At 34.7% G+C, this 24,518-nt stretch overlaps 1 protein-coding gene across 1 annotated transcript; it reads right to left on the bottom strand.

The window, feature by feature from the left end:
- Window positions 1–4,212: 4,212 nt before the first annotated feature.
- LOC102805617 (uncharacterized) lies at window positions 4,213–22,841 on the bottom strand. Its single transcript, XM_006818594.3, has 4 exons — window positions 22,745–22,841; window positions 9,062–11,490; window positions 8,562–8,828; window positions 4,213–4,332 (listed from the first exon to the last, which is right to left on the bottom strand). The coding sequence occupies exons 1-4, from the start codon at window positions 22,839–22,841 to the stop codon at window positions 4,213–4,215; spliced, it is 2,913 nt and encodes a 970-aa protein (XP_006818657.3).
- Window positions 22,842–24,518: the final 1,677 nt, after the last annotated feature.

The following is a 24,518-nucleotide window of genomic DNA, read 5'->3' as shown; positions in this document are numbered from 1 at the left end:
TTCCATTTCTAACACCTTTTCATACTCGTTGCTGTACAAATGTATGGCATAAATACGACTGAATAATGAGTTTATTATATAATTATATATATACATATATATATATATATATATATATATATATATATATATATATATATATATATATATATATATATATATATATATATATATGAATAATGAACAATGAATAATGAGTTTATTATATAATTATATATATATATATATATATATATATATATATATATATATATATATATATATATATATATATATATATATATATATATATATATATATATATATATATATATATATATATATATATATATATATACTAATTATTCACAATGAAGCTGTACTAATTATCATTTTAATTACGTAAATTGTTAGAATGTATTCATCTTTTCATTATTAGAATGAGTTATTGAACTTCTTTTAATGAGTGCTTGGTACAAAAAGCAAACCAGCGTGATGTCATTGCCTATTGTTCTTCGTAATTAGAAATACCAATATGAGATCATTGTATATGTGTGTTTTTGCTGTTGACAACTACCTCCTACGTGATATCAACGATACGATTCCCTTTAAGCTTTTTTTTGTATTTTCAAGGGCAATATATGAGTCCCATGTAAATAACTTTACGATAGACGGAGGTGCATAAACATTTTAGCGCGCGTTATTATCCTAGCGTCAATCTTACCTTAATATTTTTCGATCCAATTACCCCCGTAAATTTGAAAAATGTGCTCAGTCCAACCACGTGCTGCGGGCTTGTTACCGTAGTCAGGACAACGACAACCATCATGGTTAATGTGTTGATTTCTCTTATTTTTAACCCTAGTGGGTACACTTGTCTGGAATAAACCACGCAACTTGATAAACATGGCTATACCGGCTTCTTTTTATAATTCTAATTTTATTTGCATGTGAAACAACGGCAAGTTACTCATTAATAATTAAATCCAACAGACGACACCTCTCCTTCTCCGGCGCCTTTGATGAGAATCAACGGCAATGTCATTGTAAAATTGTGAGTCTATAATGTGGCCGAGTTTTCCTTGGCGGCGCTCTTATTGCGAATCAATTATAGGAGAATCCATTGATTTTACTCAACGGGGCCTCAGTCATGAGGGAAATATTATACATTTTCATTATGTCGTTCACGTGTATTTGATAATCATAATATATAGATTCAAAGACATTCCATCGGTCACGTGACGCACTTTAATGTCCACAATAATGTTGATTGTGATTTGCCATTCCACGCACTGCGCCGCACGAAGCTCGGCCTCATTACAGGCAATAGTCCCGGGCAATAGTCCCAAAAATAACACACCATAACTAGATTCTGTGAAGTTGCTCAATTTTACGTTGTTACACTAAAACGAGGGAAACATGTCAATTAACAAGTCAGACACTACGTTTCGACGAAGAAAAATTGGCCTGCATCGGCTTTATTTTAAAATGAAACTTTGAGTGATTGACAAGTGATATGTTTACAAAACATATATAAAAAGTATTGAAAATGTGATAAATAATGAAGAAATATTATACCGAAAACAGCTAACTTTGATAGAGCCACAGTCCCTCTATAGATGGACTGTGGTAGAGCTAACGCATTATATCTTCAGATCGCAGGACACGTGACTATGGCTCACCACGTGATTTCGCCCAAATATTAAAAAGGCAATATGAGGAACTTCGATACTGAATGGTAATGAAAGCATGCTATTGTTTTGATTTATGATTACAATTGTACAAAAACTGGTGTTAGTTTGCTAAGTTTCTGAGCATGCGCTTTGCATTACATATACGTACTGTTAATGGAAAGTGACTACATTGCCTCTTAAGAGCAATCGACATACTTTATGATGCATTGGGTAAATCCTGTATATTTCAGTTACGCACTTATTTAATAATTAATTCTAAATAACAATTTTATAGATGTTCAAAATGTCGACAATTGGTTTGCAAGGACAAGTTTTTTTCAACGAATAAAGACACATTTGTGTAGGATATATAACCTATTATGCGTATTACACTGAGTACAATGTTTGACGAAATACTACTGCATCATTTACATGAACTATGCAGCACCCCATAAGCCACACCAACTAATTACTATTTTGAACCCAATTTATGCGGAAAATCGACAACACTGTGAGATTGACGTTACTTTGTCTAACATTGTTTCGGGGAAAAGATCCTGATGTCAACTTAGATAATGAGACTGAATGTATATACAGTGAACAGCCCTCGTTGTAAAGCAAGTGAATTATTATTTTGCATATCATACATCGAATAGAATACTTCAGTTATAGTTACTTCCGGTCCCGGATTTGGCCGAGCGATTTACCAGATGTATGTCGCAATGATAACACGTTCAACAGACGGAATATGTGCACTGGATGTGAGTGAGACGGTACACTTGCCACATACCTCATCCATGCTCATATTTCTGACAGTTGAAAAGCTTTTTACCAGTCTTGTGTGGTATTTTTTATTTATCTCCTCCATCCCTGGGGTTGAAATCAGTTACTAAGCAACGTGTTCTTACAGTGTAGTCGTCCGTCACTGTGTCACCAAATACATAAGTATATTTCAACAACTTCCAATAAATAAAATGTACTATGTAGACTGCTGTGCACGTGCGTAGAATGTTTAAATTTAGATACAATTGAGACGTATTATAGGTTGTATATTTCAAATAACCTATTAATCAATAAAATATATGAGTATATATACAGATGGATACACAAATATAATAAATAATTCAGCACAATTGGTATATTAATTCAAATCCTCTAAAAACACAAATTATGTGAACAATTTCGGAATAAATTAAAACTGGCACGTACCCGTAATTCCATTCGCATGCGTGATCGCGCGGTCTATTATTCTATCTAAAAATACATTTGTATGCGCAATGACTGACAAAGTGATCTATTAAACATAATACATCGTGCAGATTAACAAAAGATAGTATTAAACTCATTCTTGGTCGATACTTTTTTTTTTAAATTTAGCTTATACCTAAATCTTGATTCGTTTACTGTCTATAGTAACAGCTTTCTTTTAAATACACGTCAACGGGCGCTGTTAGGAAGTACATTATTGTCGCGCTCCACATCGAAAAGTACATTGACATTTCCATATTCTGGTTTCACAGATAAAAACGAATAGCTGATGATAGAGGGCGGCATGTAGCAGTACACATACATATGTGGTGTGTTTTCAATGGAATTATTAAAACAAAGTTAAGGTATTTTTCTACAATTAAAAATAGACATAAATTCTGGAAATTTAGTAAGACGGGTTTAGTTACTGTAATGTTCAAAATTCTGAAATAAAAGCTCATGGTCACCTAACTAATTTTTCCACAAACGATATCGAAAATTGATGCGTTTTTGAGTGGTTTACAATAGGTTTCTGTGACAGAAACAGTTCATCATATATCAACATTGTGTTCAGTGATCTATGCTAAACAAATGATATGTAAGGTTATAAAGGATACATATGAATGTCACGAACAATCAATTCTGAATATTAGTATCACAGGAATAATGTGTTTACATGGAAAATGTTCCAATATGACCACTTTTTAGATTATTTTGCATATGTTTTTTTTTTAAAAACATCTCAGTAAAAACGTTAAATATGACTGACGCGACGGTGCATGTATGTGATTCATCACACAATAATGTTTGAATGATCTACTGTGATCATTTTTTATGATTTAATGGTAGAAAATCATACATTGTGTATTTGTGTCTAGTTTTACTAGGATCTGTTTACAAGAATTCGTTACAATTAGTTGTAGTACCCCAACGTAATTTCTTTTATTTTGTAAACAACTTGTTTGCACGGATCATTTCAATACTTTGATTAATATACGTAATTGAATACGAGAAGTAACTAACCACGATCCACGTTTTGTGAGTGTTATTTCAGTGAAGAATAACATTTCGACAAGTTAACGACGTTTATTTTGGTGAATATTTGTAAATATTTATATAGCCTAATAGATGAAAGTTGTGGTGTGCGTTCTTTACACCGAGGGTCGGGGTGGCACTCTTATTTAATGTACACTATACATGAATGTAAACAAATACATTGCATTAACTTTTACTACCTCTGTACAAAATGTCTTCCTCAATTATACAATAAACTTAGCTAAAATGTATGATATATCAGTGCCCACTGCGTTTCTTAAATCCAACCATTACTACTCCGTGTCCGGTCGGTGTTTTTGTTGACAGTTGTTGTTGTTGTGGTGTTGGTTGCTATGACATTTGCGGACTGACACAAGGCTACTATCATGCCACGGTTCTGAAATACAAGTAAGAAAAAAAGCGTATTATTGTTTACTCTAGCACATCATTTCGTACTTTCATTACTGTCATGCTATATATAGCTACGCTTTGACCAACCGCTGATGTACAAAAATATAAACACGCGCGTTAAAATAATCACTGTCATCTTGCCGCGTCATGTTCTATGTGAGTCCCACATTACGTATACAACGCGCGTGATATAATATGTCTATTTACACGATATTTGAACGCGCATTACACGATCACTTTGACGATACAACACTGTATATGATATGCCGTATACCTCGGCAGTGCCCCAGCTGATGACGATCATCAGGCGACAAGTCTGTGCCACTCAGTGAATAAGGAGGATGTACATGATTGGAGAATCCAATAGAAACCCATACCACATGTTAGTCTGGCACCTAATGGCTCAGTCATTTTAACATTATTATTTTAGGTCACATATGTTGCACATTTTATCGTTTTGTATATGTCCAGTATCACGCCTTCTCGTCAGTTGTTGTCATAGTAACTACATGTATAACAGATGAGGTTGAAACTCGCAATATGTGTATCGACTGTTTTTTTGTCGGATTTTGTTTATTTTCAGCTGAATTCAGAAAGTGTGCGATAAATGAAATAGTTATCACAACAAACTACCTTATCTCACACGTCAGATCTGATGATTATATATCGCCACCAACGGCAGAAACGGCATTTCCACAATATCGATAAATGCGAATGAATCGAACATTGATAAAAGCAATACGTATGGCAAATACTGAAAAAAGACAGTTGTTAATTATTTGCAGCCGATTTGCACGTTAATTCAAATCGTTTTAAAAATATCATATATTAGACCAAATATGAAATACTCGACTGTATGCTAGAATGTTGGCATAACAACAATCTGACGCCACGGCCGCCAAATAAGTAGCTTTCGTAAATTGCGTGCACCTGCGAAGATTCTCTTTCTAATTGCATGCATTTTATATTGGACATCTGAAACAGATAATGATAACGCCTCGCCACTAGAGGGCGCAGCTTACAGGAAGTGGATTCTTCGTCCACATTTCAACATTTTTTGTTTTCTACTACTCCAATGTATTTGTACTAAAACATGCGTTATACTGTCACCTCATGATTATTACTGTCATTATTAATATTTTTTCTTATTTAATATCTGAATCATAACCTTAACAACACTTGAAATTCGAGTAATACGTAAATTACGCGAATAATGAAGTAAATCGTGCTCGTGCATTTATTACCCTCAAGGAAGTCGTTAGACGTCATCAAGAGTCGGGCCATGTTAGTAATTTAAAATTTGCATTACGCTATCCCGGGAATCGAGTTTTGTTTTATAGCAGTAGAAATACAGGCATTTAAAAGTAATCGAGAAAAAACAGTTTCGTTTTCCTGTTGCATACTACAAGAAATTAATTATTGATTAATTATCAATTAATTGTGGTTAATTAAGTCAGCGGTAATTGTTATAACACGCGTTTACCGGTTTACTCGGCTTGTGGAGACATTTCAAGCAGGCGAGTAAAGTCATCTTGCATCAACTATTGCCCACAAATACTCTCCTACCTCTTTTTTTATTCAAGGAACGGTCACACTGCTTAACAGTCAAAGGATATGATTTATAATGCCACCTGAAAATTTATCAGATCTCCACAAAGCCGTTAATTTCTCAAATATAGTATATGTAATCGCACGAGTCAATGTGTGTGTTATGATTGCAGATGACTCACAAATGGAGTTTAAAAGTGTCGAACGATAATGAGTTGCGGCTGCAAAAAAAAAAAAAAAAAAAAAAAACGGAAAAGATACAACAGTTGCTTGAATACAGGGATACTCAATATAAATTAAAAAGAATCAAATATATTCCCTGTCATTCGGTAATTGACAAAACGATGCCTACCTCGTAATAATTTAAGGTATTAATTATCAGATTATGCGTATATTTGCAGCGTACATATAGTTTTGTTGTTTGAGCTGTATAGTTTGGATTTAAAGCGCCACCCTTGATCTTAGTTTTCGATTTAGAACGCGCGGCGTTTACTATAATCATTTGTATAAAAAACGTAGCGCTACTAGATTCTCTTATACTAAGTGTTGTGTTCACAAGTTTCTCTTTTTTATTATCCCTTTTTTTTACTAAGATTGATGTTGTAAGATTATATGGTACTATGTGAAATGCTTTAGAATTATTTCGTACTATGTGCAGTGTTTTAAGATTCTTTTGCACTAAATGTGGTGTTTACGAGATTTCTTTGCACTGAGTGGTGGGTTCACAAAATTTACTAGATTCTTTAGTGTAATTGTTACAATTTTTTTTTCTAAGTGTGGCATTTACAATGTTTTTTAATCCACAAAAGTGCTGTAGGTATGACGTTTACAAGATTTCATATTACAAAAGTCATGTTCACTAGATACCTTTGCACTAAGTGTGCCGTTTATAAGATTATATATATATATATATATATATATATATATATGAACCGAATGAATATCAAAATCAAAATAAATTGAAAACAAACAAATAATGTCATGCAAACGCAACATTTATTTTAAAATGATTACAAAATAAGAAACATATAAATTTAATATACAATATTCACATTCTTTAAAAAATCCCCAAAATTATAATTGATACTAAAACACGCAAACACAGTTAACGATTTACCACATTGTCATGCATATTACGTTTTTACAACATTCTTTAAATATACATTTGTACACAGCGAATGTTGGATAACAAATGATCAGCAAAATCTTGCGTTCTTTTGTGAAAATCGTTGCCAATAAATTATGTTAACAGCGATACATTTTTAAGATCAACGGCAGCAATGGATGGGAACGACGTTTACTAGGACCGAACACTGCGCACGCGCGCAAAAATTAAGTAAGCGCGAAGGACTATAAATAAGGTATAACATGACCTGTCGGTTCATTTACGTCTGTTGTCAGTAAATAAACAACACCCTGGTTGGGACAATGTGAAGGGATATTGTAGTAACCCAACCCTGACAAATCATTTTTTACAAACGATAACCGCACAACATCCGACAGTTTGTATACACTAAGTACGCAAGTGTACACTTATATCCATGATTTAATGTGACTAGAATCAACCTATACTAATTTACTGGTTTTTTTATACACACAGGATATCGTGTACAAAAAGTGGCGCTAATGGGAATGTCTGCACTAGCAACCACAGAACGCAAAAAGGTCGTTCATATTCGAGCTATCTCTTTTCATAGTGTAACGTGTAAATTTTAATTTAGGCGCAAGTTGTAAATTTTTCTTATTTTTCTTACCAAGTACAAACAAAACAAAATGAACATTGTAGAACTATTTTCTTCGGTTTGAGTGAAAAGTACTGCGGCGGCCTTTCATTTTTTAAATGTGGATATTATATTTGAGCATGTTTGTTATTATATCTTGATAAGACAATAGACCATGATGTACAATGAAATAGACTACTATTCTGGCAGTAAACATGGCAGTATTTATAAAATGGAATAATTTAGTGCACGTGCGAATTTAGCATAAAACTAGAATGTAAAAGTCAAGGAAATCCGACGATATGTTAAATGTGAACAAAGCCGTGCGACCAATAAAAAAATATTCGCTGGTTTCTGGACACGTGGTATTCTATTCGATTGCGTCAGTAATTCAAAGTCGGGTCACGACACATGCATGCATCCAGATGTGAACTGATATATGTGACTAGTGATAATAGCAGACGGAACACAACGGACATCTTAACAATCGTATTCAATTACGTAACACGCAAATGATCTTTTAGTGCTCCACAACATATTGATTTCTCACTGTCTCAATGCATTTAGTAATATATTCATATAATATTACAGAACTAAACAAGAATTGTTTTCAACGTTATCCTTAAGTTCTGGACGTTTTTAGTAACGTGAAAACTAAAATAAAAATGAAACAAGTGATACAAATTAATTAAGGAATAAATAAATAAATAATAATTTAATTTGACACAAACTTGTCCTTCCCTTAGCTTGCCTAACATTCCACAACAACATGTAACCACTTTACTCAAACACAGGTACATACAAACACTGACGTTCCCGCCAAAACAAGTGTTCATTGTAGTAAGTTAATGCCACTACAAGTTTTGCAAAGTAGAACTTATGAGCATCGTCTGCACACTTTTAGCGAGAACGTCAACAATTATTATTGTTATTAAACGCTAGTTACTCTCATAGAAATCTCGGTAGATTTAGTCTTGCTGGTACTTGTCGAGGGCGTCACGCCAGTCTGACCTCGTTTCTGTTTCACCCGCCTTTTCTTGGCGCGGACCTTACGCTGCCACATGCGCACGACACGCTTGTTGCACGTGAATGCAAAGAAGATGAATACACCCTGCGTCGAGTTGAGAATGATGAAGAGATACCAGAAGCCCGGAAGAGCAGTGAAGGCCCCTATAAAACCAAATATCCATGTGAAACCCATGATTGTCGATAGCTGAAAAAATCAAACAATTTAAAAGACTTATAAGTAAAAGAAACATTTGTTGACTTTGGTGGAATGCAAAATTTACTCTTGATACACGTTTGTGTTGCATAATATGATATGACGAGACTACACTAAAGTACATAGTACAGCAATTGTGTGAACTGAGGTCGAGTTGGCACCATATCATGAATGAAAGGGTGAAATTGCGAGTGAAAAGTTTGTGTATATTCTAGTGTACCCACCTTTATATATAAGAGAAGCTGTCCTCTGATATTGCTAGCTTTAGTCTTCTTTGTTGCTTGTTGAGCAACTCTGGATGTTGACCAAATGGCGAATACTGTCCGAAGAAAATATACCAAATTGAACAGAATAATAATGGCGATTGGTACCATAAATGATACGATGAGAGAAACCGGATCTGCCAGCCAGCATGTATAGCCTGTCCCATAGCCAATCAGCGTGCTAGTGGAGAAGTTCAGTATAATGCATATGAGAACTATTAGCGCAGGTGTTCCCCAAGCATACATCATGTATTTGTACAGTAACGCGTTCCTGTCGTTTGTGCCGTGCAGACGCACATTTCGACGAAAGGTCTGACAGATATCAAAGGCCATCACATTCATCCAGAAAAATGCGGCCAGCCACGAATAGTGCAAGGTTATAGCGATGATGATACAGAATTCGTCACTATGCGATGAGGTGAACAATAAGAAAGATTGACCAACCAAAAGCGCTATAATCAAATTCATGATGGTTTTGCCAGGTATATTTCGAAGGCTATGAAATACACAGTAAGTGGCCAATGACAGGAGAAGGAACAGAATAGAAAGGCAGCTACCTACAGCAGTAAGAATTGTCTGAGAAATTGAGTATTGAAAGAAAACAACTTGCCTCTGAGAGGTCATTGTTCCGTTTTGATTGAACGTATTACAGACATAAAGTGTCCCGTTTCTGATTTGAAATTCACCAGGCCCAAATATTGTCTCTGTTGGAGAGTAGTACATAGAATGATTGTACTCGCCTACAAACTCAATGTAGTTGCTACCCAGATTAACCAACGTGCATTCTATGAGCTGCGATTGATGATGAGAACTCTCGCAAACACCCACTATAACTATGTGTTCCCATGATACATTGCGATATGTGGAATACATTTGCCAATGAGTATTCTGATCTTGATACCATATTCTTGTATCGTTAGAATAGAACATAGTTCCTTTGTCTGTCTCTTTTATTTCCTGAATAGTGTGAGTCATGATTCTGTGGTCGGAATCAGTGCACGTGTAATTACCATCTTTATTTGTTTCACCAATACTCACATACGTAATCGCAATCATTTTGTCTGAATACCAATTCTCGTATCTCAAGTTTTGCTCCAATGAAACCGCAAGTGAAGCAATATTTATGTGAGACACAGGGATAAAAAAAGAATAAACATATGAATAACTCGAAGTACTTAAAAAATGTTTTTCCGTATTTGAATACACTTCCAATGATGGGCTTGTCACATATTCCATTGGGATATTTAGAATATTAGTAAAAATAGAGGCCATATGATGTTCTATATTAAAGTCGTCTGATTTGGCAATGTGACTTTCCAGAAATGCAACAAGCTGCAAGAACCCTTCAGACCGGTTTTGCTCATCAGACAACCTAACTGGAGCTGACATTATTTGGATACACGCTCCATCAGTCAACTCGAATCCCTGGGAGCAAGAGAGTTGGCGACACAAATTTGCCACTGGGTCATAGACCTGATGCTCATCACAAGTCACGTGACTTTCCACGACTATGTCATCACCAGAGGTCAGGCGCAGTCCTGTATGGGAATTAAAATCCAACAACATAGAGAATGAAATACCCACGCCAGATATTCTTGCCCCATCAAATTCACCTCCGCAATGTATGTCATTCCTTACTCCTAGACACGTGGCACAATGTGGATTTTTGTACATGTTACCAGTTAGATCATGATACACCGTTGCACTATAGGACTGGCATGCTTTACTCATCTTTTCATCTCCTATACATTGCGAAACGATTATCTTCCCACATGGTTGTCGCAATGAATATGAAGAATTGTCCGCGGGGGAATAAAATATAAGGCAGATGTCCTTGATGAAGTTCACAACTGTTGACAGATTACCACCAAAGTCAGGTTCTGAATCGCATAGAGGTTGCGCGACCCAAAATTCCACAAATGATTTCGCAATGTGGTGACACGCTGCACAGTAAACGTTCTTGTATAGATTACCGTCAGGTCCAAATACAGGTACTTTCATCAACATATCCTGACTATTAATTCCTTCACATTGCTGTCGAATTGTTGCGTCTGCCCAGAATTCGGGGCATCTACTAACAAACCAAAACAGGGTTGAATCTTCGGTGCCGGGGTTCAAGCACTCAATATACTTTGATACATTCCTTTTCAACACTGTACTCATATCGTCTACTGAACCTATTCTGCCACCTAACATCTGTATTGAGTGAGTACACTCTAATTCATAGTCATAGCAACAGTCGCCATATTGTATGCATAGATCATCACAGCCACAATGCGTCAGGTTACTGATTCTTCCACAGCTCCCCTTACATGAATTACTTAATGTAGCATTGACATCGTGATTTGAACATATATTCATAGCTACTTCCATGGACTCTAGAAGTTGTCCTGAAATGTTAAAACACAAAGATAAGTTATTGATTTGTTTCGATCATATATTACAACAATTAACTTATGTCACTTTTCACAAAATGAATCCATTTTATCAAAATGTTGATCAAAAATGCAGGGAGTAAGAAATTATATTAACTAATTTCAGAAAACACAGATGAAATAGGCATGTTGCTCTTATATTTTGGTGGGAAAAATTATGTCACTCAAAGCGTTAAATGAGTTGCTCAGGAAGTTTTAGTCTTTTTGTATTATTTACAATGCTAGCATTTCTCTGCATATCTGGTACAATTACATTGCAATCATTATAATTAAATAGAAAACATTTTGCGTTTTAACTTTCGTAACTACCCTTATCCCCCCAAAAAACAAACTACATACTAACGACATATCGAATATAATTACGCATTGATGTAAATGGTGTATCATTACGTCATTACATCTGCTTTGGAATTACTTATTTTTACATGTTTTACAGTAACAGTAGTTACATGTTCTATAGTAACAGTAGTTACATGTCTTACAGTAACAGTAGTTACATATCTTTCAATAACAGTGGTTACATGTTTTACAGCAACAGTAGTTACATGTTTTACAGTAACAGTAGTCACATGCCTTACAATAACAGTAGTTAGATGTTTTACAGTAACAGTAGTTACATGTCTTACAGTAATAGTAGTTACATATCTTACAGTAACAGTAGTTACATGTTTTACAGTAACAGTAGTTACATGTTTTACAGTAACAGTAGTCACATGCCTTACAATAACAGTAGTTACATGTTTTACAGTAACAGTAGTCACATGCCTTACACAAACAGTAGAGTAACAGTGGTTGCATGTCTTACAGTAACAGTAGTTACATGTTTTACAATAACAGTAGTTACATGTTTTTCAGTAACAGCAGTTACATGTCTTACAGTAACAGTGGTTGCATGTCTTACAGTAACAGTAGTTACATGTTTTACAATAACAGTAGTTACATGTTTTACAGTAACAGTAGTTACATGTTTTACAGTAACAGCAGTTACATGTCCTACAGTAACAGTAGTTGCATGTCTTACAGTAACAGTGGTTACATGTTTTACAGTAACAGTGGTTACATGTCCTACAGTAACAGTAGTTACATGTCTTACAGTAACAGTAGTTACATGTTTTACAGTAACAGTAGTTACATGTTTTTCAGTAACAGCAGTTACATGTCTTACAGTAACAGTAGTTACATGTTTTACAGTAAAAGTAGTTACATGTTTTACAATAACAGTAGTTACATGTCCTACAGTAACAGTAGTTGCATATCTTACAGTAACAGTGGTTACATGTCCTACAGTAACAGTAGTTACATGTCCTACAGTAACAGCAGTTACATGTCTTACAGTAACAGTAGTTACATGTTTTACAGTAACAGTAGTTACATATCTTTCAATAACAGTGGTTATATGTTTTACAGTAACAGTAGTTACATGTTTTACAGTAACAGTAGTTACATGTTTTACAGTAGTCACATGCCTTACAATAGCAGTAGTTACATGTTTTACAGTAATAGTAGTTACATGTCCTACAGTAACAGTAGTTACATGTCTTACAGTAACAGTGGTTACATGTTTTACAGTAGTCACATGCCTTACAATAACAGTAGTTACATGTTTTACAGTAATAGTAGTTACATGTCCTACAGTAACAGTAGTCACATGCCTTACAATAACAGTAGTTACATGTTTTACAGTAATAGTAGTTACATGTCCTACAGTAACAGTAGTTACATGTTTTACAGTAACAGTAGTTACATGTTTTACAGTAGTCACATGCCTTACAATAACAGTAGTTACATGTTTTACAGTAATAGTAGTTACATGTCTTACAGTAACAGTAGTTACATGTCTTACAGTAACAGTGGTTACATGTTTACAGTGACAGTATTTACATGTTTTACAGTAACAGTAGTTACATGTCCTACAGTAACAGTAGTTGCATGTCTTACAGTAATAGTGGTTACATGTTTTACAGTAACAGTAGTTACATGTCCTACAGTAACAGTAGTTACATGTTTTACAATAACAGTAGTAACATGTCTTACAGTAACAGTAGTTACATGTCTTACAGTAACAGTAGTTACATGTTTTACAGTAACAGTAGTTACATGTTTTTCAGTATCATCAGTTACATGTTTTACAGTAACAGTAGTCACATGCCTTACAATAACAGTAGTTACATGTTTTACAGTAACAGTAGTCACATGCCTTACACAAACAGTAGAGTAACAGTGGTTGCATGTCTTACAGTAACAGTAGTTACATGTTTTACAATAACAGTAGTTACATGTTTTTCAGTAACAGCAGTTACATGTCTTACAGCAACAGTGGTTGCATGTCTTACAGTAACAGTAGTTACATGTTTTACAATAACAGTAGTTACATGTTTTACAGTAACAGTAGTTACATGTTTTACAGTAACAGCAGTTACATGTCCTACAGTAACAGTAGTCACATGCCTTACAATAACAGTAGTTACATGTTTTACAGTAACAGTAGTTACATGTTTTACAGTAGTCACATGCCTTACAATAGCAGTAGTTACATGTTTTACAGTAATAGTAGTTACATGTCCTACAGTAACAGTAGTTACATGTCTTACAGTAACAGTGGTTACATGTTTTACAGTAGTCACATGCCTTACAATAACAGTAGTTACATGTTTTACAGTAATAGTAGTTACATGTCCTACAGTAACAGTAGTCACATGCCTTACAATAACAGTAGTTACATGTCTTACAGTAACAGTGGTTACATGTTTTACAGTAACAGTAGTTACATGTCTTACAGTAACAGTAGTTACATGTTTTACAATAACAGTAGTTACATGTTTTACAGTAACAGTAGTTACATGTCTTACAGTAACAGTGGTTGCATGTCTTACAGTAACAGTAGTTACATGTTTTACAATAACAGTAGTTACATGTTTTACAGTAACAGTAGTTACATGTCCTACAGTAACAGTAGTTGCATGTCTTACAGTAACAGCAGTTACATGTTTTACAGTAACAGTAGTTACATGTTTTTCAGTATCATCAGTTACATGTTTTACAGTAATATTAGTTACATGTCCTACAGTAACAGTAGTTACATGTCTTACAGTAACAGTAGTTGCATGTCTTACAGTAACAGTAGTTACATGTCTTACAGTAACAGTAGTTACATGTTTTTCAGTATCATCAGTTACATGTTTTACAGTAATATTAGTTACATGTCCTACAGTAACAGTAGTTACATGTCTTACAGTAACAGTAGTTGCATGTCTTACAGTAACAATAGTTACATGTTTTACAGTAACAGTAGTTACATGTTTTACAGTAACAGTAGTCACATGCCTTACAATAACAGTAGTTACATGTTTTACAGTAACAGTAGTCACATGCCTTACACAAACAGTAGAGTAACAGTGGTTGCATGTCTTACAGTAACAGTAGTTACATGTTTTACAATAACAGTAGTTACATGTTTTTCAGTAACAGCAGTTACATGTCTTACAGCAACAGTGGTTGCATGTCTTACAGTAACAGTAGTTACATGTTTTACAATAACAGTAGTTACATGTTTTACAGTAACAGTAGTTACATGTTTTACAGTAACAGCAGTTACATGTCCTACAGTAACAGTAGTCACATGCCTTACAATAACAGTAGTTACATGTTTTACAGTAATAGTAGTTACATGTCCTACAGTAACAGTAGTTACATGTTTTACAGTAACAGTAGTTACATGTTTTACAGTAGTCACATGCCTTACAATAACAGTAGTTACATGTTTTACAGTAATAGTAGTTACATGTCTTACAGTAACAGTAGTTACATGTCTTACAGTAACAGTGGTTACATGTTTACCGTGACAGTATTTACATGTTTTACAGTAACAGTAGTTACATGTCCTACAGTAACAGTAGTTGCATGTCTTACAGTAACAGTGGTTACATGTTTTACAGTAACAGTAGTTACATGTCCTACAGTAACAGTAGTTACATGTTTTACAATAACAGTAGTAACATGTCTTACAGTAACAGTAGTTACATGTCTTACAGTAACAGTAGTTACATGTTTTACAGTAACAGTAGTTACATGTTTTTCAGTATCATCAGTTACATGTTTTACAATAACAGTAGTTACATGTCTTACAGTAACAGTGGTTACATGTTTTACAGTAACAGTAGTTACATGTCTTACAGTAACAGTAGTTACATGTTTTACAATAACAGTAGTTACATGTTTTACAGTAACAGTAGTTACATGTCTTACAGTAACAGTGGTTGCATGTCTTACAGTAACAGTAGTTACATGTTTTACAATAACAGTAGTTACATGTTTTACAGTAACAGTAGTTACATGTCCTACAGTAACAGTAGTTGCATGTCTTACAGTAACAGCAGTTACATGTTTTACAGTAACAGTAGTTACATGTTTTTCAGTATCATCAGTTACATGTTTTACAGTAATATTAGTTACATGTCCTACAGTAACAGTAGTTACATGTCTTACAGTAACAGTAGTTGCATGTCTTACAGTAACAGTAGTTACATGTCTTACAGTAACAGTAGTTACATGTTTTTCAGTATCATCAGTTACATGTTTTACAGTAATATTAGTTACATGTCCTACAGTAACAGTAGTTACATGTCTTACAGTAACAGTAGTTGCATGTCTTACAGTAACAATAGTTACATGTTTTACAGTAACAGTAGTTACATGTTTTTCAGTATCATCAGTTACATGTTTTACAGTAATATTAGTTACATGTCCTACAGTAACAGTAGTTACATGTCTTACAGTAACAGTAGTTACATGTTTTTCAGTATCATCAGTTACATGTTTTACAGTAATATTAGTTACATGTCCTACAGTAACAGTAGTTACATGTCTTACAGTAACAGTAGTTACATTGTTTTACAGTAACAGTAGTTACATGTTTTACAGTAACAGCAGTTACATGTTTTACAATAACAGTATTTACATGTCTTACAGTAACAGTAGTTATTCTGAAATCAAATGTTTCACTTTGTGACAATAGTTCATATAGAGTCATAGTACACCCTAACATTGAATGTAAGTTGTGGCGAAGAAATAAATCTTCGTGTTATGGATGTTTTAACCCATGATAGAACGAGTGTACTATCCACACATTTATTAGTTATTATGTCAGTGCACTTCTATGTTTAATGTTTCATGGCATAGAGTGGGAAAATAGAACATGATACTGGCATCATAAGTTTCTGATATGAAAACACCTAGAAGATCAATGTTTATATAATATTATTATACATCTATCACCGTTACGCCATAAGTTACAGATTGCCGTAATTTTGCGGTATTTTACCTACCATATAAGGAAATACGAATTCCAAATATGGAATGATTACGCTCGTCGGCGTTCTCTAATAATAAAAACAAACATGGCTGCCACGAGAGTTTAACTGACTTCCCACAAAGAAGTTAGCTGATTCTGTTCTAAACTTTTTGAATTTCGGGATTCCCATGGTGTATCCTTGGAAGGAAAAGATTTATAATAATAAGGTTATTACGAGTATACCTCAAAGTTTGCACTCAGATAGTACGCTGCGCGTCGGTTGCTACTGCCGCTGTACTGTCTTTGTGCATACTTTGAGGTAACCTCGTAATAAACTAATAACAATTAAATTCATATGGCTTAGATACATATATACATCGACCAGGTCATACTAATTACGGCAATATGAGTGATTCGTACACGTACACGCCAATTAATGAATTGAACAGAACGAAAAATCGTTTTGAAGAGAACTTTTTTTATCACTCAATATGAACTAGTTTGACGCAAGTTTTCTGATTTATGCTGTTTATGTGGGCGGTATGTCACCACCAACCGAGTAAATCGTGAAAATATCTGGAGTGCCGTCTTCATGACCACACTGTATACTCTCAGTAGAACACAGTCTCTGGCCAAATGAATTCTATTCTACAGAAATACAGTGTTTTCACTCCAATGTTTTAACTGGAGGTTTCAACTTCAGAATAGTATATTTTAGTAGGAATTTCCCGGTAGGCATAATTGGGTATGCAGTAAAAACCAATCAAAATATACAGATGTAATGGTCTTGTATTTGTGAGTAGTCCCGTCGTAATACGTTTTATTTTGCTTAGGGCACTTTACAGATGAGTCTAGCTTTTAACAGTGATCAGTTTATGCTAAATGTATGGCAATTGCATGCATCAATTACTCTCCGGTCGATTTTTTTTTACTCTGTCGCCGGACGTCATTTCTTGAAATCAGACTGATTCTACCTAGAACAATATCATGAAGCAAACAAGATCTGCTTGAATTTAACTGACTACCGGACGCGATTACGTGTATTTTGTTTTTGGAGACCATTATTAATTATGAGAGTATATTTGATATAATCTATATCAAGGTCGTACATGTTAAATGAACACGTGTCTATTTTTTTCTTATATTTGTGCGGTGTCTGTTATACGACATATTTTATTTATGAAAAAAAAACTTTGTAATTGAAAAAAAATATGTTATTTTAATATTGTTATTATTTCACATATAAATTTCTTTTTAAAAACAAGAGCTACTAAATGTTATGTCCCACATTTGCAGGAAAGATATTACGTGTTTGCATTCACCTGTATATGTTGGTGTTAGTAACATCATGTGTATGCACGCATGCGTAATGACGTAGAAACGTATATTCTGCGTATTCTGCGTGTTCTTATACAAATCCAGTCTGTTCATTTCATGTCATTAATTAAATAGCGCGCTGATATTAAAAGTAATTATAATACTCCTTCAACACATACATATCTATAGATGTGACGTTTGCAATGTATTATGTTTGTTTGTCACTATAGGAGAGTTCTCTATATGTATTTACTGCTTTAATAATCATAGCGAAATAGATGAATATTGCGGTGGTATTATGCACATTCCCCTGTGAGTATCTACTTATACAGCCAAAGACATTCTCCAATTTCGTCAGTCCTTTGAGAGCAATGAAATCACCTCATAGGCGTATTGTTACTTAACGAACACACATTGCCGATGGGTGTAATGAGAGCTTTGCAAGATTTTACTAAAGTTAATGACCCGGTCCAGAACTATAGGTTATGCATTGACATGTACAAGTACAGAAGTCACGTGGCACAAGTACACAAGTCACGTGGTACAAGTGCAGAAGTCACGTGGTACAAGTGCAGAAGTCACGTGGTACAAGTGCAGAAGTCACGTGGACTTGACGTGTTACTGACATGTTTAGACCGTGTTTCAGAAACGATCATGTTTACAGAGCCTTGTTGTTTTGTGACAAACTCTACATCCATCAAATGTACACATGGGTAATAAAAGTTTATAGTCGTATATGTAACAGTTCTACACGAGCTTTGAAAATGTCTAAAGGGCTTTATTCGATGAATGAATTTGTCATCTATGTAACTGTAAATTGTGTATCTTTGGCAGTGTGAAATTGACAACATTAATTGCCGTCCGAGGAAGTATTTGAATACAAATATGCATATCATTAGATCTGAGACGTGATTGGTTGCCGAGATATCGTCGATGTTCATAAATAGTGTTTCAAATTAAGTATAATTAAGTGTATAATTAAAATTTTAATGGACAACTCGCGCTATCTGGTTATTGTTAGTTGTGTTTGGTTCACCTGTTCAGAAAAAAACACACTACCTTTTAGCTATAGCATGATCTATAGCGGTGTTTGAGTGGTAGCTGATATATAACGCTTTTTTCTGACAATACCAGTGAATCCAGATATAATAATTAGGTAGTATATTCTTCTACAAAAGTATTTGTATATCAGTGTTTTATCTCAGCCAATAGTGTTAACAGATTGAGTAAAATTCCTTGTACACAAATTCTGGCTGAAATACAGTTGCATGAGAACACGGCATTATATCCACGCCCATATAACGTGATATAGTCCATATACAACCAGTTTAACAATGTAAAATCAGAGCATGACTCCAAAAGCCTGCATATCTGCTAGACTTTTAGATGAAGTTTGTGGAATTCAAAATATGGCGCATTATTCATGTCGAAAATAACATAAATATACGTCTCGTATTTTTACATTAGGACGTAATTAAGTACTGAAATATATATCATCATTTAACGAGTTTAATCAATAAATTCAATTTTTTTATCTGATGAATTATTTACCCAATATTACAAATAACTTTCACGGAAATGAGTAATCTTGACATTGGGCTAAAGGTTATGTAATTTATTTACGAGGTCATCATGAGTTGTCAGTGTACATACCAAGCCAATGTAATTATGTGGGCACCTGATAAATTGCCTGGATTTGCTAATGAGAAGTTTTCATCATTAAATTATTAATAGTCGTATTCGCTTTAGAAATTAGATGTCTTCTAGTAACTCATCCCACTTTGTGTTTTTCAGGTGCAATCATTTATACTGTAGTCATGTATTAATACTGTTTAAAGATTCCATGAAAAACAAAACACTGGCGTAGATGAGCGATCTACCGTGAGTAGTTGATGGGAGCTTTCTCACGTCTGATGGAAGTACAAATACTTTGAAACATCAATATAACCGTTCCGATTAGTCCAAGATTCTATTCAACGCAGGTCCCTGAATTTGTATGAAAAACCGATCAAACAGATACGTTCAAATCATTTTAGGTCTCTAAAATGAAATTTACTACGTCTCTATTTGAAATTCACTTTTTTTAAGATGAGATCTGTAATTCAACGTTCGAGAATGTCAAATCGGTATGCTTGGAAACCACTGTCTTGTTCAACATTGACAACTCGGGTAGTAGTATGCAAATGAGGCTGATTAGTATACAATGTTTCTTACAATTGCTACATATGTATAAATTGTTTGTTAGGCAATGTTAAACTGGTGAAACGTGGACATCAGATAAGTTTGCAAATTGATTCATAGAGGGCAATGCATTGTAGTCGTTGGGAGTTTATTTGTAACACATTGCAAACATACAAGGTCTTTTCTTGTGAACCCCAGATATACATGTGGTATAATATTTAGTATGCTTCGCTGACAATCACATATTTATAGTGTTTAATGCTTTGTATTTTGACCCCAGACTGCGTTCGTAAACCATATGTGTGTGTTGATTTTATTCAGATGTTCGTAATGCGTCATAATAGACCTTCCCGATATGCGCGCCCTCTAGCGAACAAACGATTCTGTGACGTCAACATGCGGAAGAAGACCATTTTATCTCACAAATCATTATTTAAATAATGTTAACGTTTGAAATCAGCGATTGTTTCTACTGATTTACACCAAATTCGAGTTTTGTTTAGGCTCTCTAACTATGATTCTTATAATTCTAAAAATCTTTAGCCTCAAAATATTCAGCACCTCTATTCAATACTCGCAAATCTACATATTCCATTTCATAGTCTATAGCGCTGAATGTCAGAATCGCCTCGCAATGTTAGCCTGCTGGTCTTTTAACTGTTCTCAGATGAATGCAGCTCTTAACTAAGCTAGTATATTTCTAAATTGAAAATACGTAACAACTGTTGGAATTGAATTGTTACAAAATATTGTAGTTCGTAATGGTAGTTTTTGGCAATATTATAACCAAAATCTGTAGACAATGACGGACCATCTGTGTATTCCGAAACGACTGAGTATTGTCCCTAAATATTTTGTTTGCTGAATTATTGGGAATACGATTACCAACTACCAGTTTCTTTTGTAATGTATAATGTTGCTGAATCAAAAAAAAAACACCTCTATATTGCATTATTCTTTGCCCAACTACTACTGGACGGTGATCGTCGCGTCTTGGCGTGTTCGATGTAAGCCATATAGTGTTAAGTTTGTTTACACGCGTTACGCGCCATCCACTGGAAAATTAGAAAATGTTGGTGTGGTGGAAGCCACAGATGAGGATTTTTTAGAACTTATTTTACCAAGCAATATCCATGCCAGTCGTTCGTTTGTTGTCTGTTGTTTTGTGTTTTGGACCTAAAACTTGCACAATACCGAGTAAAGTGAAGGGAAGAACAAAATTTCACAATTTTTGTTTTTCCTGCAGTGACTGTAAAATGATTTGACCTTTGTCTTTCGCTCCATAACCGCAAACTACGACGCTACAGAATACCCTACACAAACAAGTCATTCACTACTGAACCCTGGATCATTGCACACACCCACAAATTCTCATCAATTGACGTTTTGCCCAAAAACACTAAATAATATATGTATTGGCAAGGTGATATCTAATAAAAAATGTCACATAAAACGAAGAGTTGTTCCAAAAACAGAGCAAACTGTGCACCTAACTTTTTGTACATAACAGTTTTGGTTAGTTTAATGGGATGTTTTAGGGGTTGTCTATAATAAGCTGAATTATTTGTTCAGTGGTTTTATTTTGGGTGCTGGATATTACCTTTAAATTACTGTTTTGGTAGATAGTAATTCCACACGATGGTGCGTTTGCTGTTGGCTTTGATTACTAAATACAATTGTAAAATCACGTTAACGGTTATGAAAGTAATATTTACTCACGTGAATTCGTTTTAATTCTCGCTAACTTGTAGACCCCAAAACACGATTATGTTATTTTTTGCGTGTGTGTGGGTGGGTGGCAGGATGTTTATATATTACTGTGACGTGTCCGGTAGGGCATTTTATTGATTTAACGAGATAACACTGACCTAATGAACTTCTCGATCCCAATCGTTTACTTATGAATCTAATATGTTACATTATACACACATCTTTAGGCTGAATTGCACTAGTTGTTGACGACAATGTTGTATACTGTTGACATCGCTATTTTCTGTTGAAAAAGCTTTAATACGTTTTACATAGCATGGCAAGGTTTACACTGGGCGTATGCGAACGAAGCATCTATATACACAATTCGATTAAGAGGCAAGTTTAGGTGTCTGATTTCAGCACGTTAATTCTTTATGGTCGTTATAAAACAAGGAATCGTGATAAGATGTACTTGTGTCTGTTTTACAGAATGTACTAGTATTACGTTTCAAGGAACTAGGTTCAATGGAATTTGTTTTGAATCGAATTAAAATCAATTGGACAGCGTGAATAGTAGGTTTCAGTTAGTTAGTTTACAAACTTGGACCACGTATATTTAGGTATCTCTAAATTGGGTCCAAGGGAGAGTTATTTAACAGACAATGAATAAGGCTATAGTTTTACAGAGACGGACTTAAAAACACGAATGCCCACTATAGAGAAACTTACCGTCAATGACGTCAGCATTAACACCTGTGCTGTTACCAGAAATAACTACCACAATTAGCAGCAATGCAAGACAGATTCCACTTCCATCGAACTTCATTGTGACTGAGAACTACGTGACCCAAGTTCATATACACAGCCTGTACACGGTTATGTGAGCGCTTCGTGGACGAAGATAACTACTGAACCATAATAGGCTGCCGAATGATTCGCTCCGCGGTTGATGCCTTGCCGACAATGTGTTCCGTTCTCAGGACGATACCAGACTACACACCGTCGAGTCAGCGGAAGGATTGATCAGAAAGCCACGACCCAGACACTGTCTTGGTGACTGCCTATTTACGATGACTGGCTGTGTAGCAGTCGGTTCGCCTTATGTCCTTATGGGTTCCTTATACACGGGAGTAATTTATGAGCAGAGGGCATAATTTATAACTGTCGAAGTATACCGCCCGCTGATGACGTATACACCAGTCATTGACAGCCATTAGGAGGAATGTTTTCGTGTCATTATATCTTGGCAGAGGAGGGGTGATGTGATACATTGTAAAATTGACGTTGGACAATGCCATCGTCTATTAGGGACCGCTTCCGTGATAAGATGACTAGCATTGTACAAGTTGAACGGCCGTCTTTCATCGACAGTTCTCAATTCTATTTTAATATCTAGAATATGTGTATAAGGTGTAACGGTATTCAGGCAGACATACATCTAATATAAATATATCTAATATTGTATGTTTGGGAAACCCCACATCTCCAGCCCTTTAATTAAACTAGTAAAGGTAAAAAAGTGCACACCGTCAATTCAAATACAACCTTGTAAATGGGTGAACGGTCAGACCTCATCACTATCTGACAACAATAGTGATCTTGAATGATTTGTAAGTGTCAGCATTCCTAAAGTATCCAAGCAAGACTGTCACAATGATACCCCCGAGGGACTCGTTTTCCAAACCGTCAAAGTGCCCGGTAAACTGCTCCACGTGACATGCAACTTTCACTGTTTCATTTTTACTACAGGTCGATGGTCACATTCTTTGTATTTATGGAGGGGCGTGCAGTTGTTTAGTTAGTATGATGAAACTGAATGTTTCATGTGTTTACTGCAGTTCTCATTTATTGATTGCTGCATATTTACTGCATGTCAGTGAGGTATTTATGGTTTCACATGGCATATGGATTGGTTTAAACAACACGTTCGGTGCATGTCGTACGTAACCTCTAATGTGTTCATTCATATTGACCGATTTGCATTTGTTAATTTTCATGAGATATGAACAACGTCAAAACTTTTAGAGTTTTTGCACAGTTATGAACGCAACATATACCAGATATCGTGTCAAAATATTGCAGTCTGAATGAATGGAACAGGGAATAAAGTGACACTGTACAGTGGATAATCAAAGAATTGTTTTGAAGCAAGACACCAATATTTTGTTTTAATTTGTTACCAAGTTCGAGACATTTTTACATTTTACTGAAATGGATTGTCTTAGTAATAATCATTATATTCGATGTCTTCTAAACTAGCGAATTAGATATTGATGGCGGGCAATCAGGGAATAAACATAAATGACGTCATTACGTAAATTCATTTCCCGTGAATATTTTCTCAAAAAGATGTCTCTTATATTTCCCTTATATCATGCAACAGGAAACAACTTAATTTACAATTTATTACAGATACGTGTGTTGGGATAAATGTATATTGATTTAATTAATTGTCTCATTAATTAACAAAGACAGCGTAATTTGCACAGAAACATAAGTTAAA

Source organism: Saccoglossus kowalevskii, chromosome 14 (assembly GCF_978046115.1).
Source record: "Saccoglossus kowalevskii chromosome 14, keSacKowa6.1, whole genome shotgun sequence".
Classification (NCBI taxonomy): domain Eukaryota; kingdom Metazoa; phylum Hemichordata; class Enteropneusta; family Harrimaniidae; genus Saccoglossus; species Saccoglossus kowalevskii.
Note: the sequence above shows the minus strand (reverse complement) of the source record. Positions and strands in the feature narration are given on the sequence as shown.

Coding starts and splice junctions, on each gene's coding strand:
- LOC102805617 (XM_006818594.3), bottom strand. CDS start 22,841: ATGAAGTTCGATGGAAGTGGAATCTGTCTTGCATTGCTGCTAATTGTG. Junction 11,491..22,744: donor TAATGCTGACGTCATTGACG/GTAAGTTTCTCT, acceptor TTAACATTTCAG/GACAACTTCTAGAGTCCATG. Junction 4,333..8,561: donor CTACCGAGATTTCTATGAGA/GTAACTAGCGTT, acceptor CTTGTATTTCAG/AACCGTGGCATGATAGTAGC.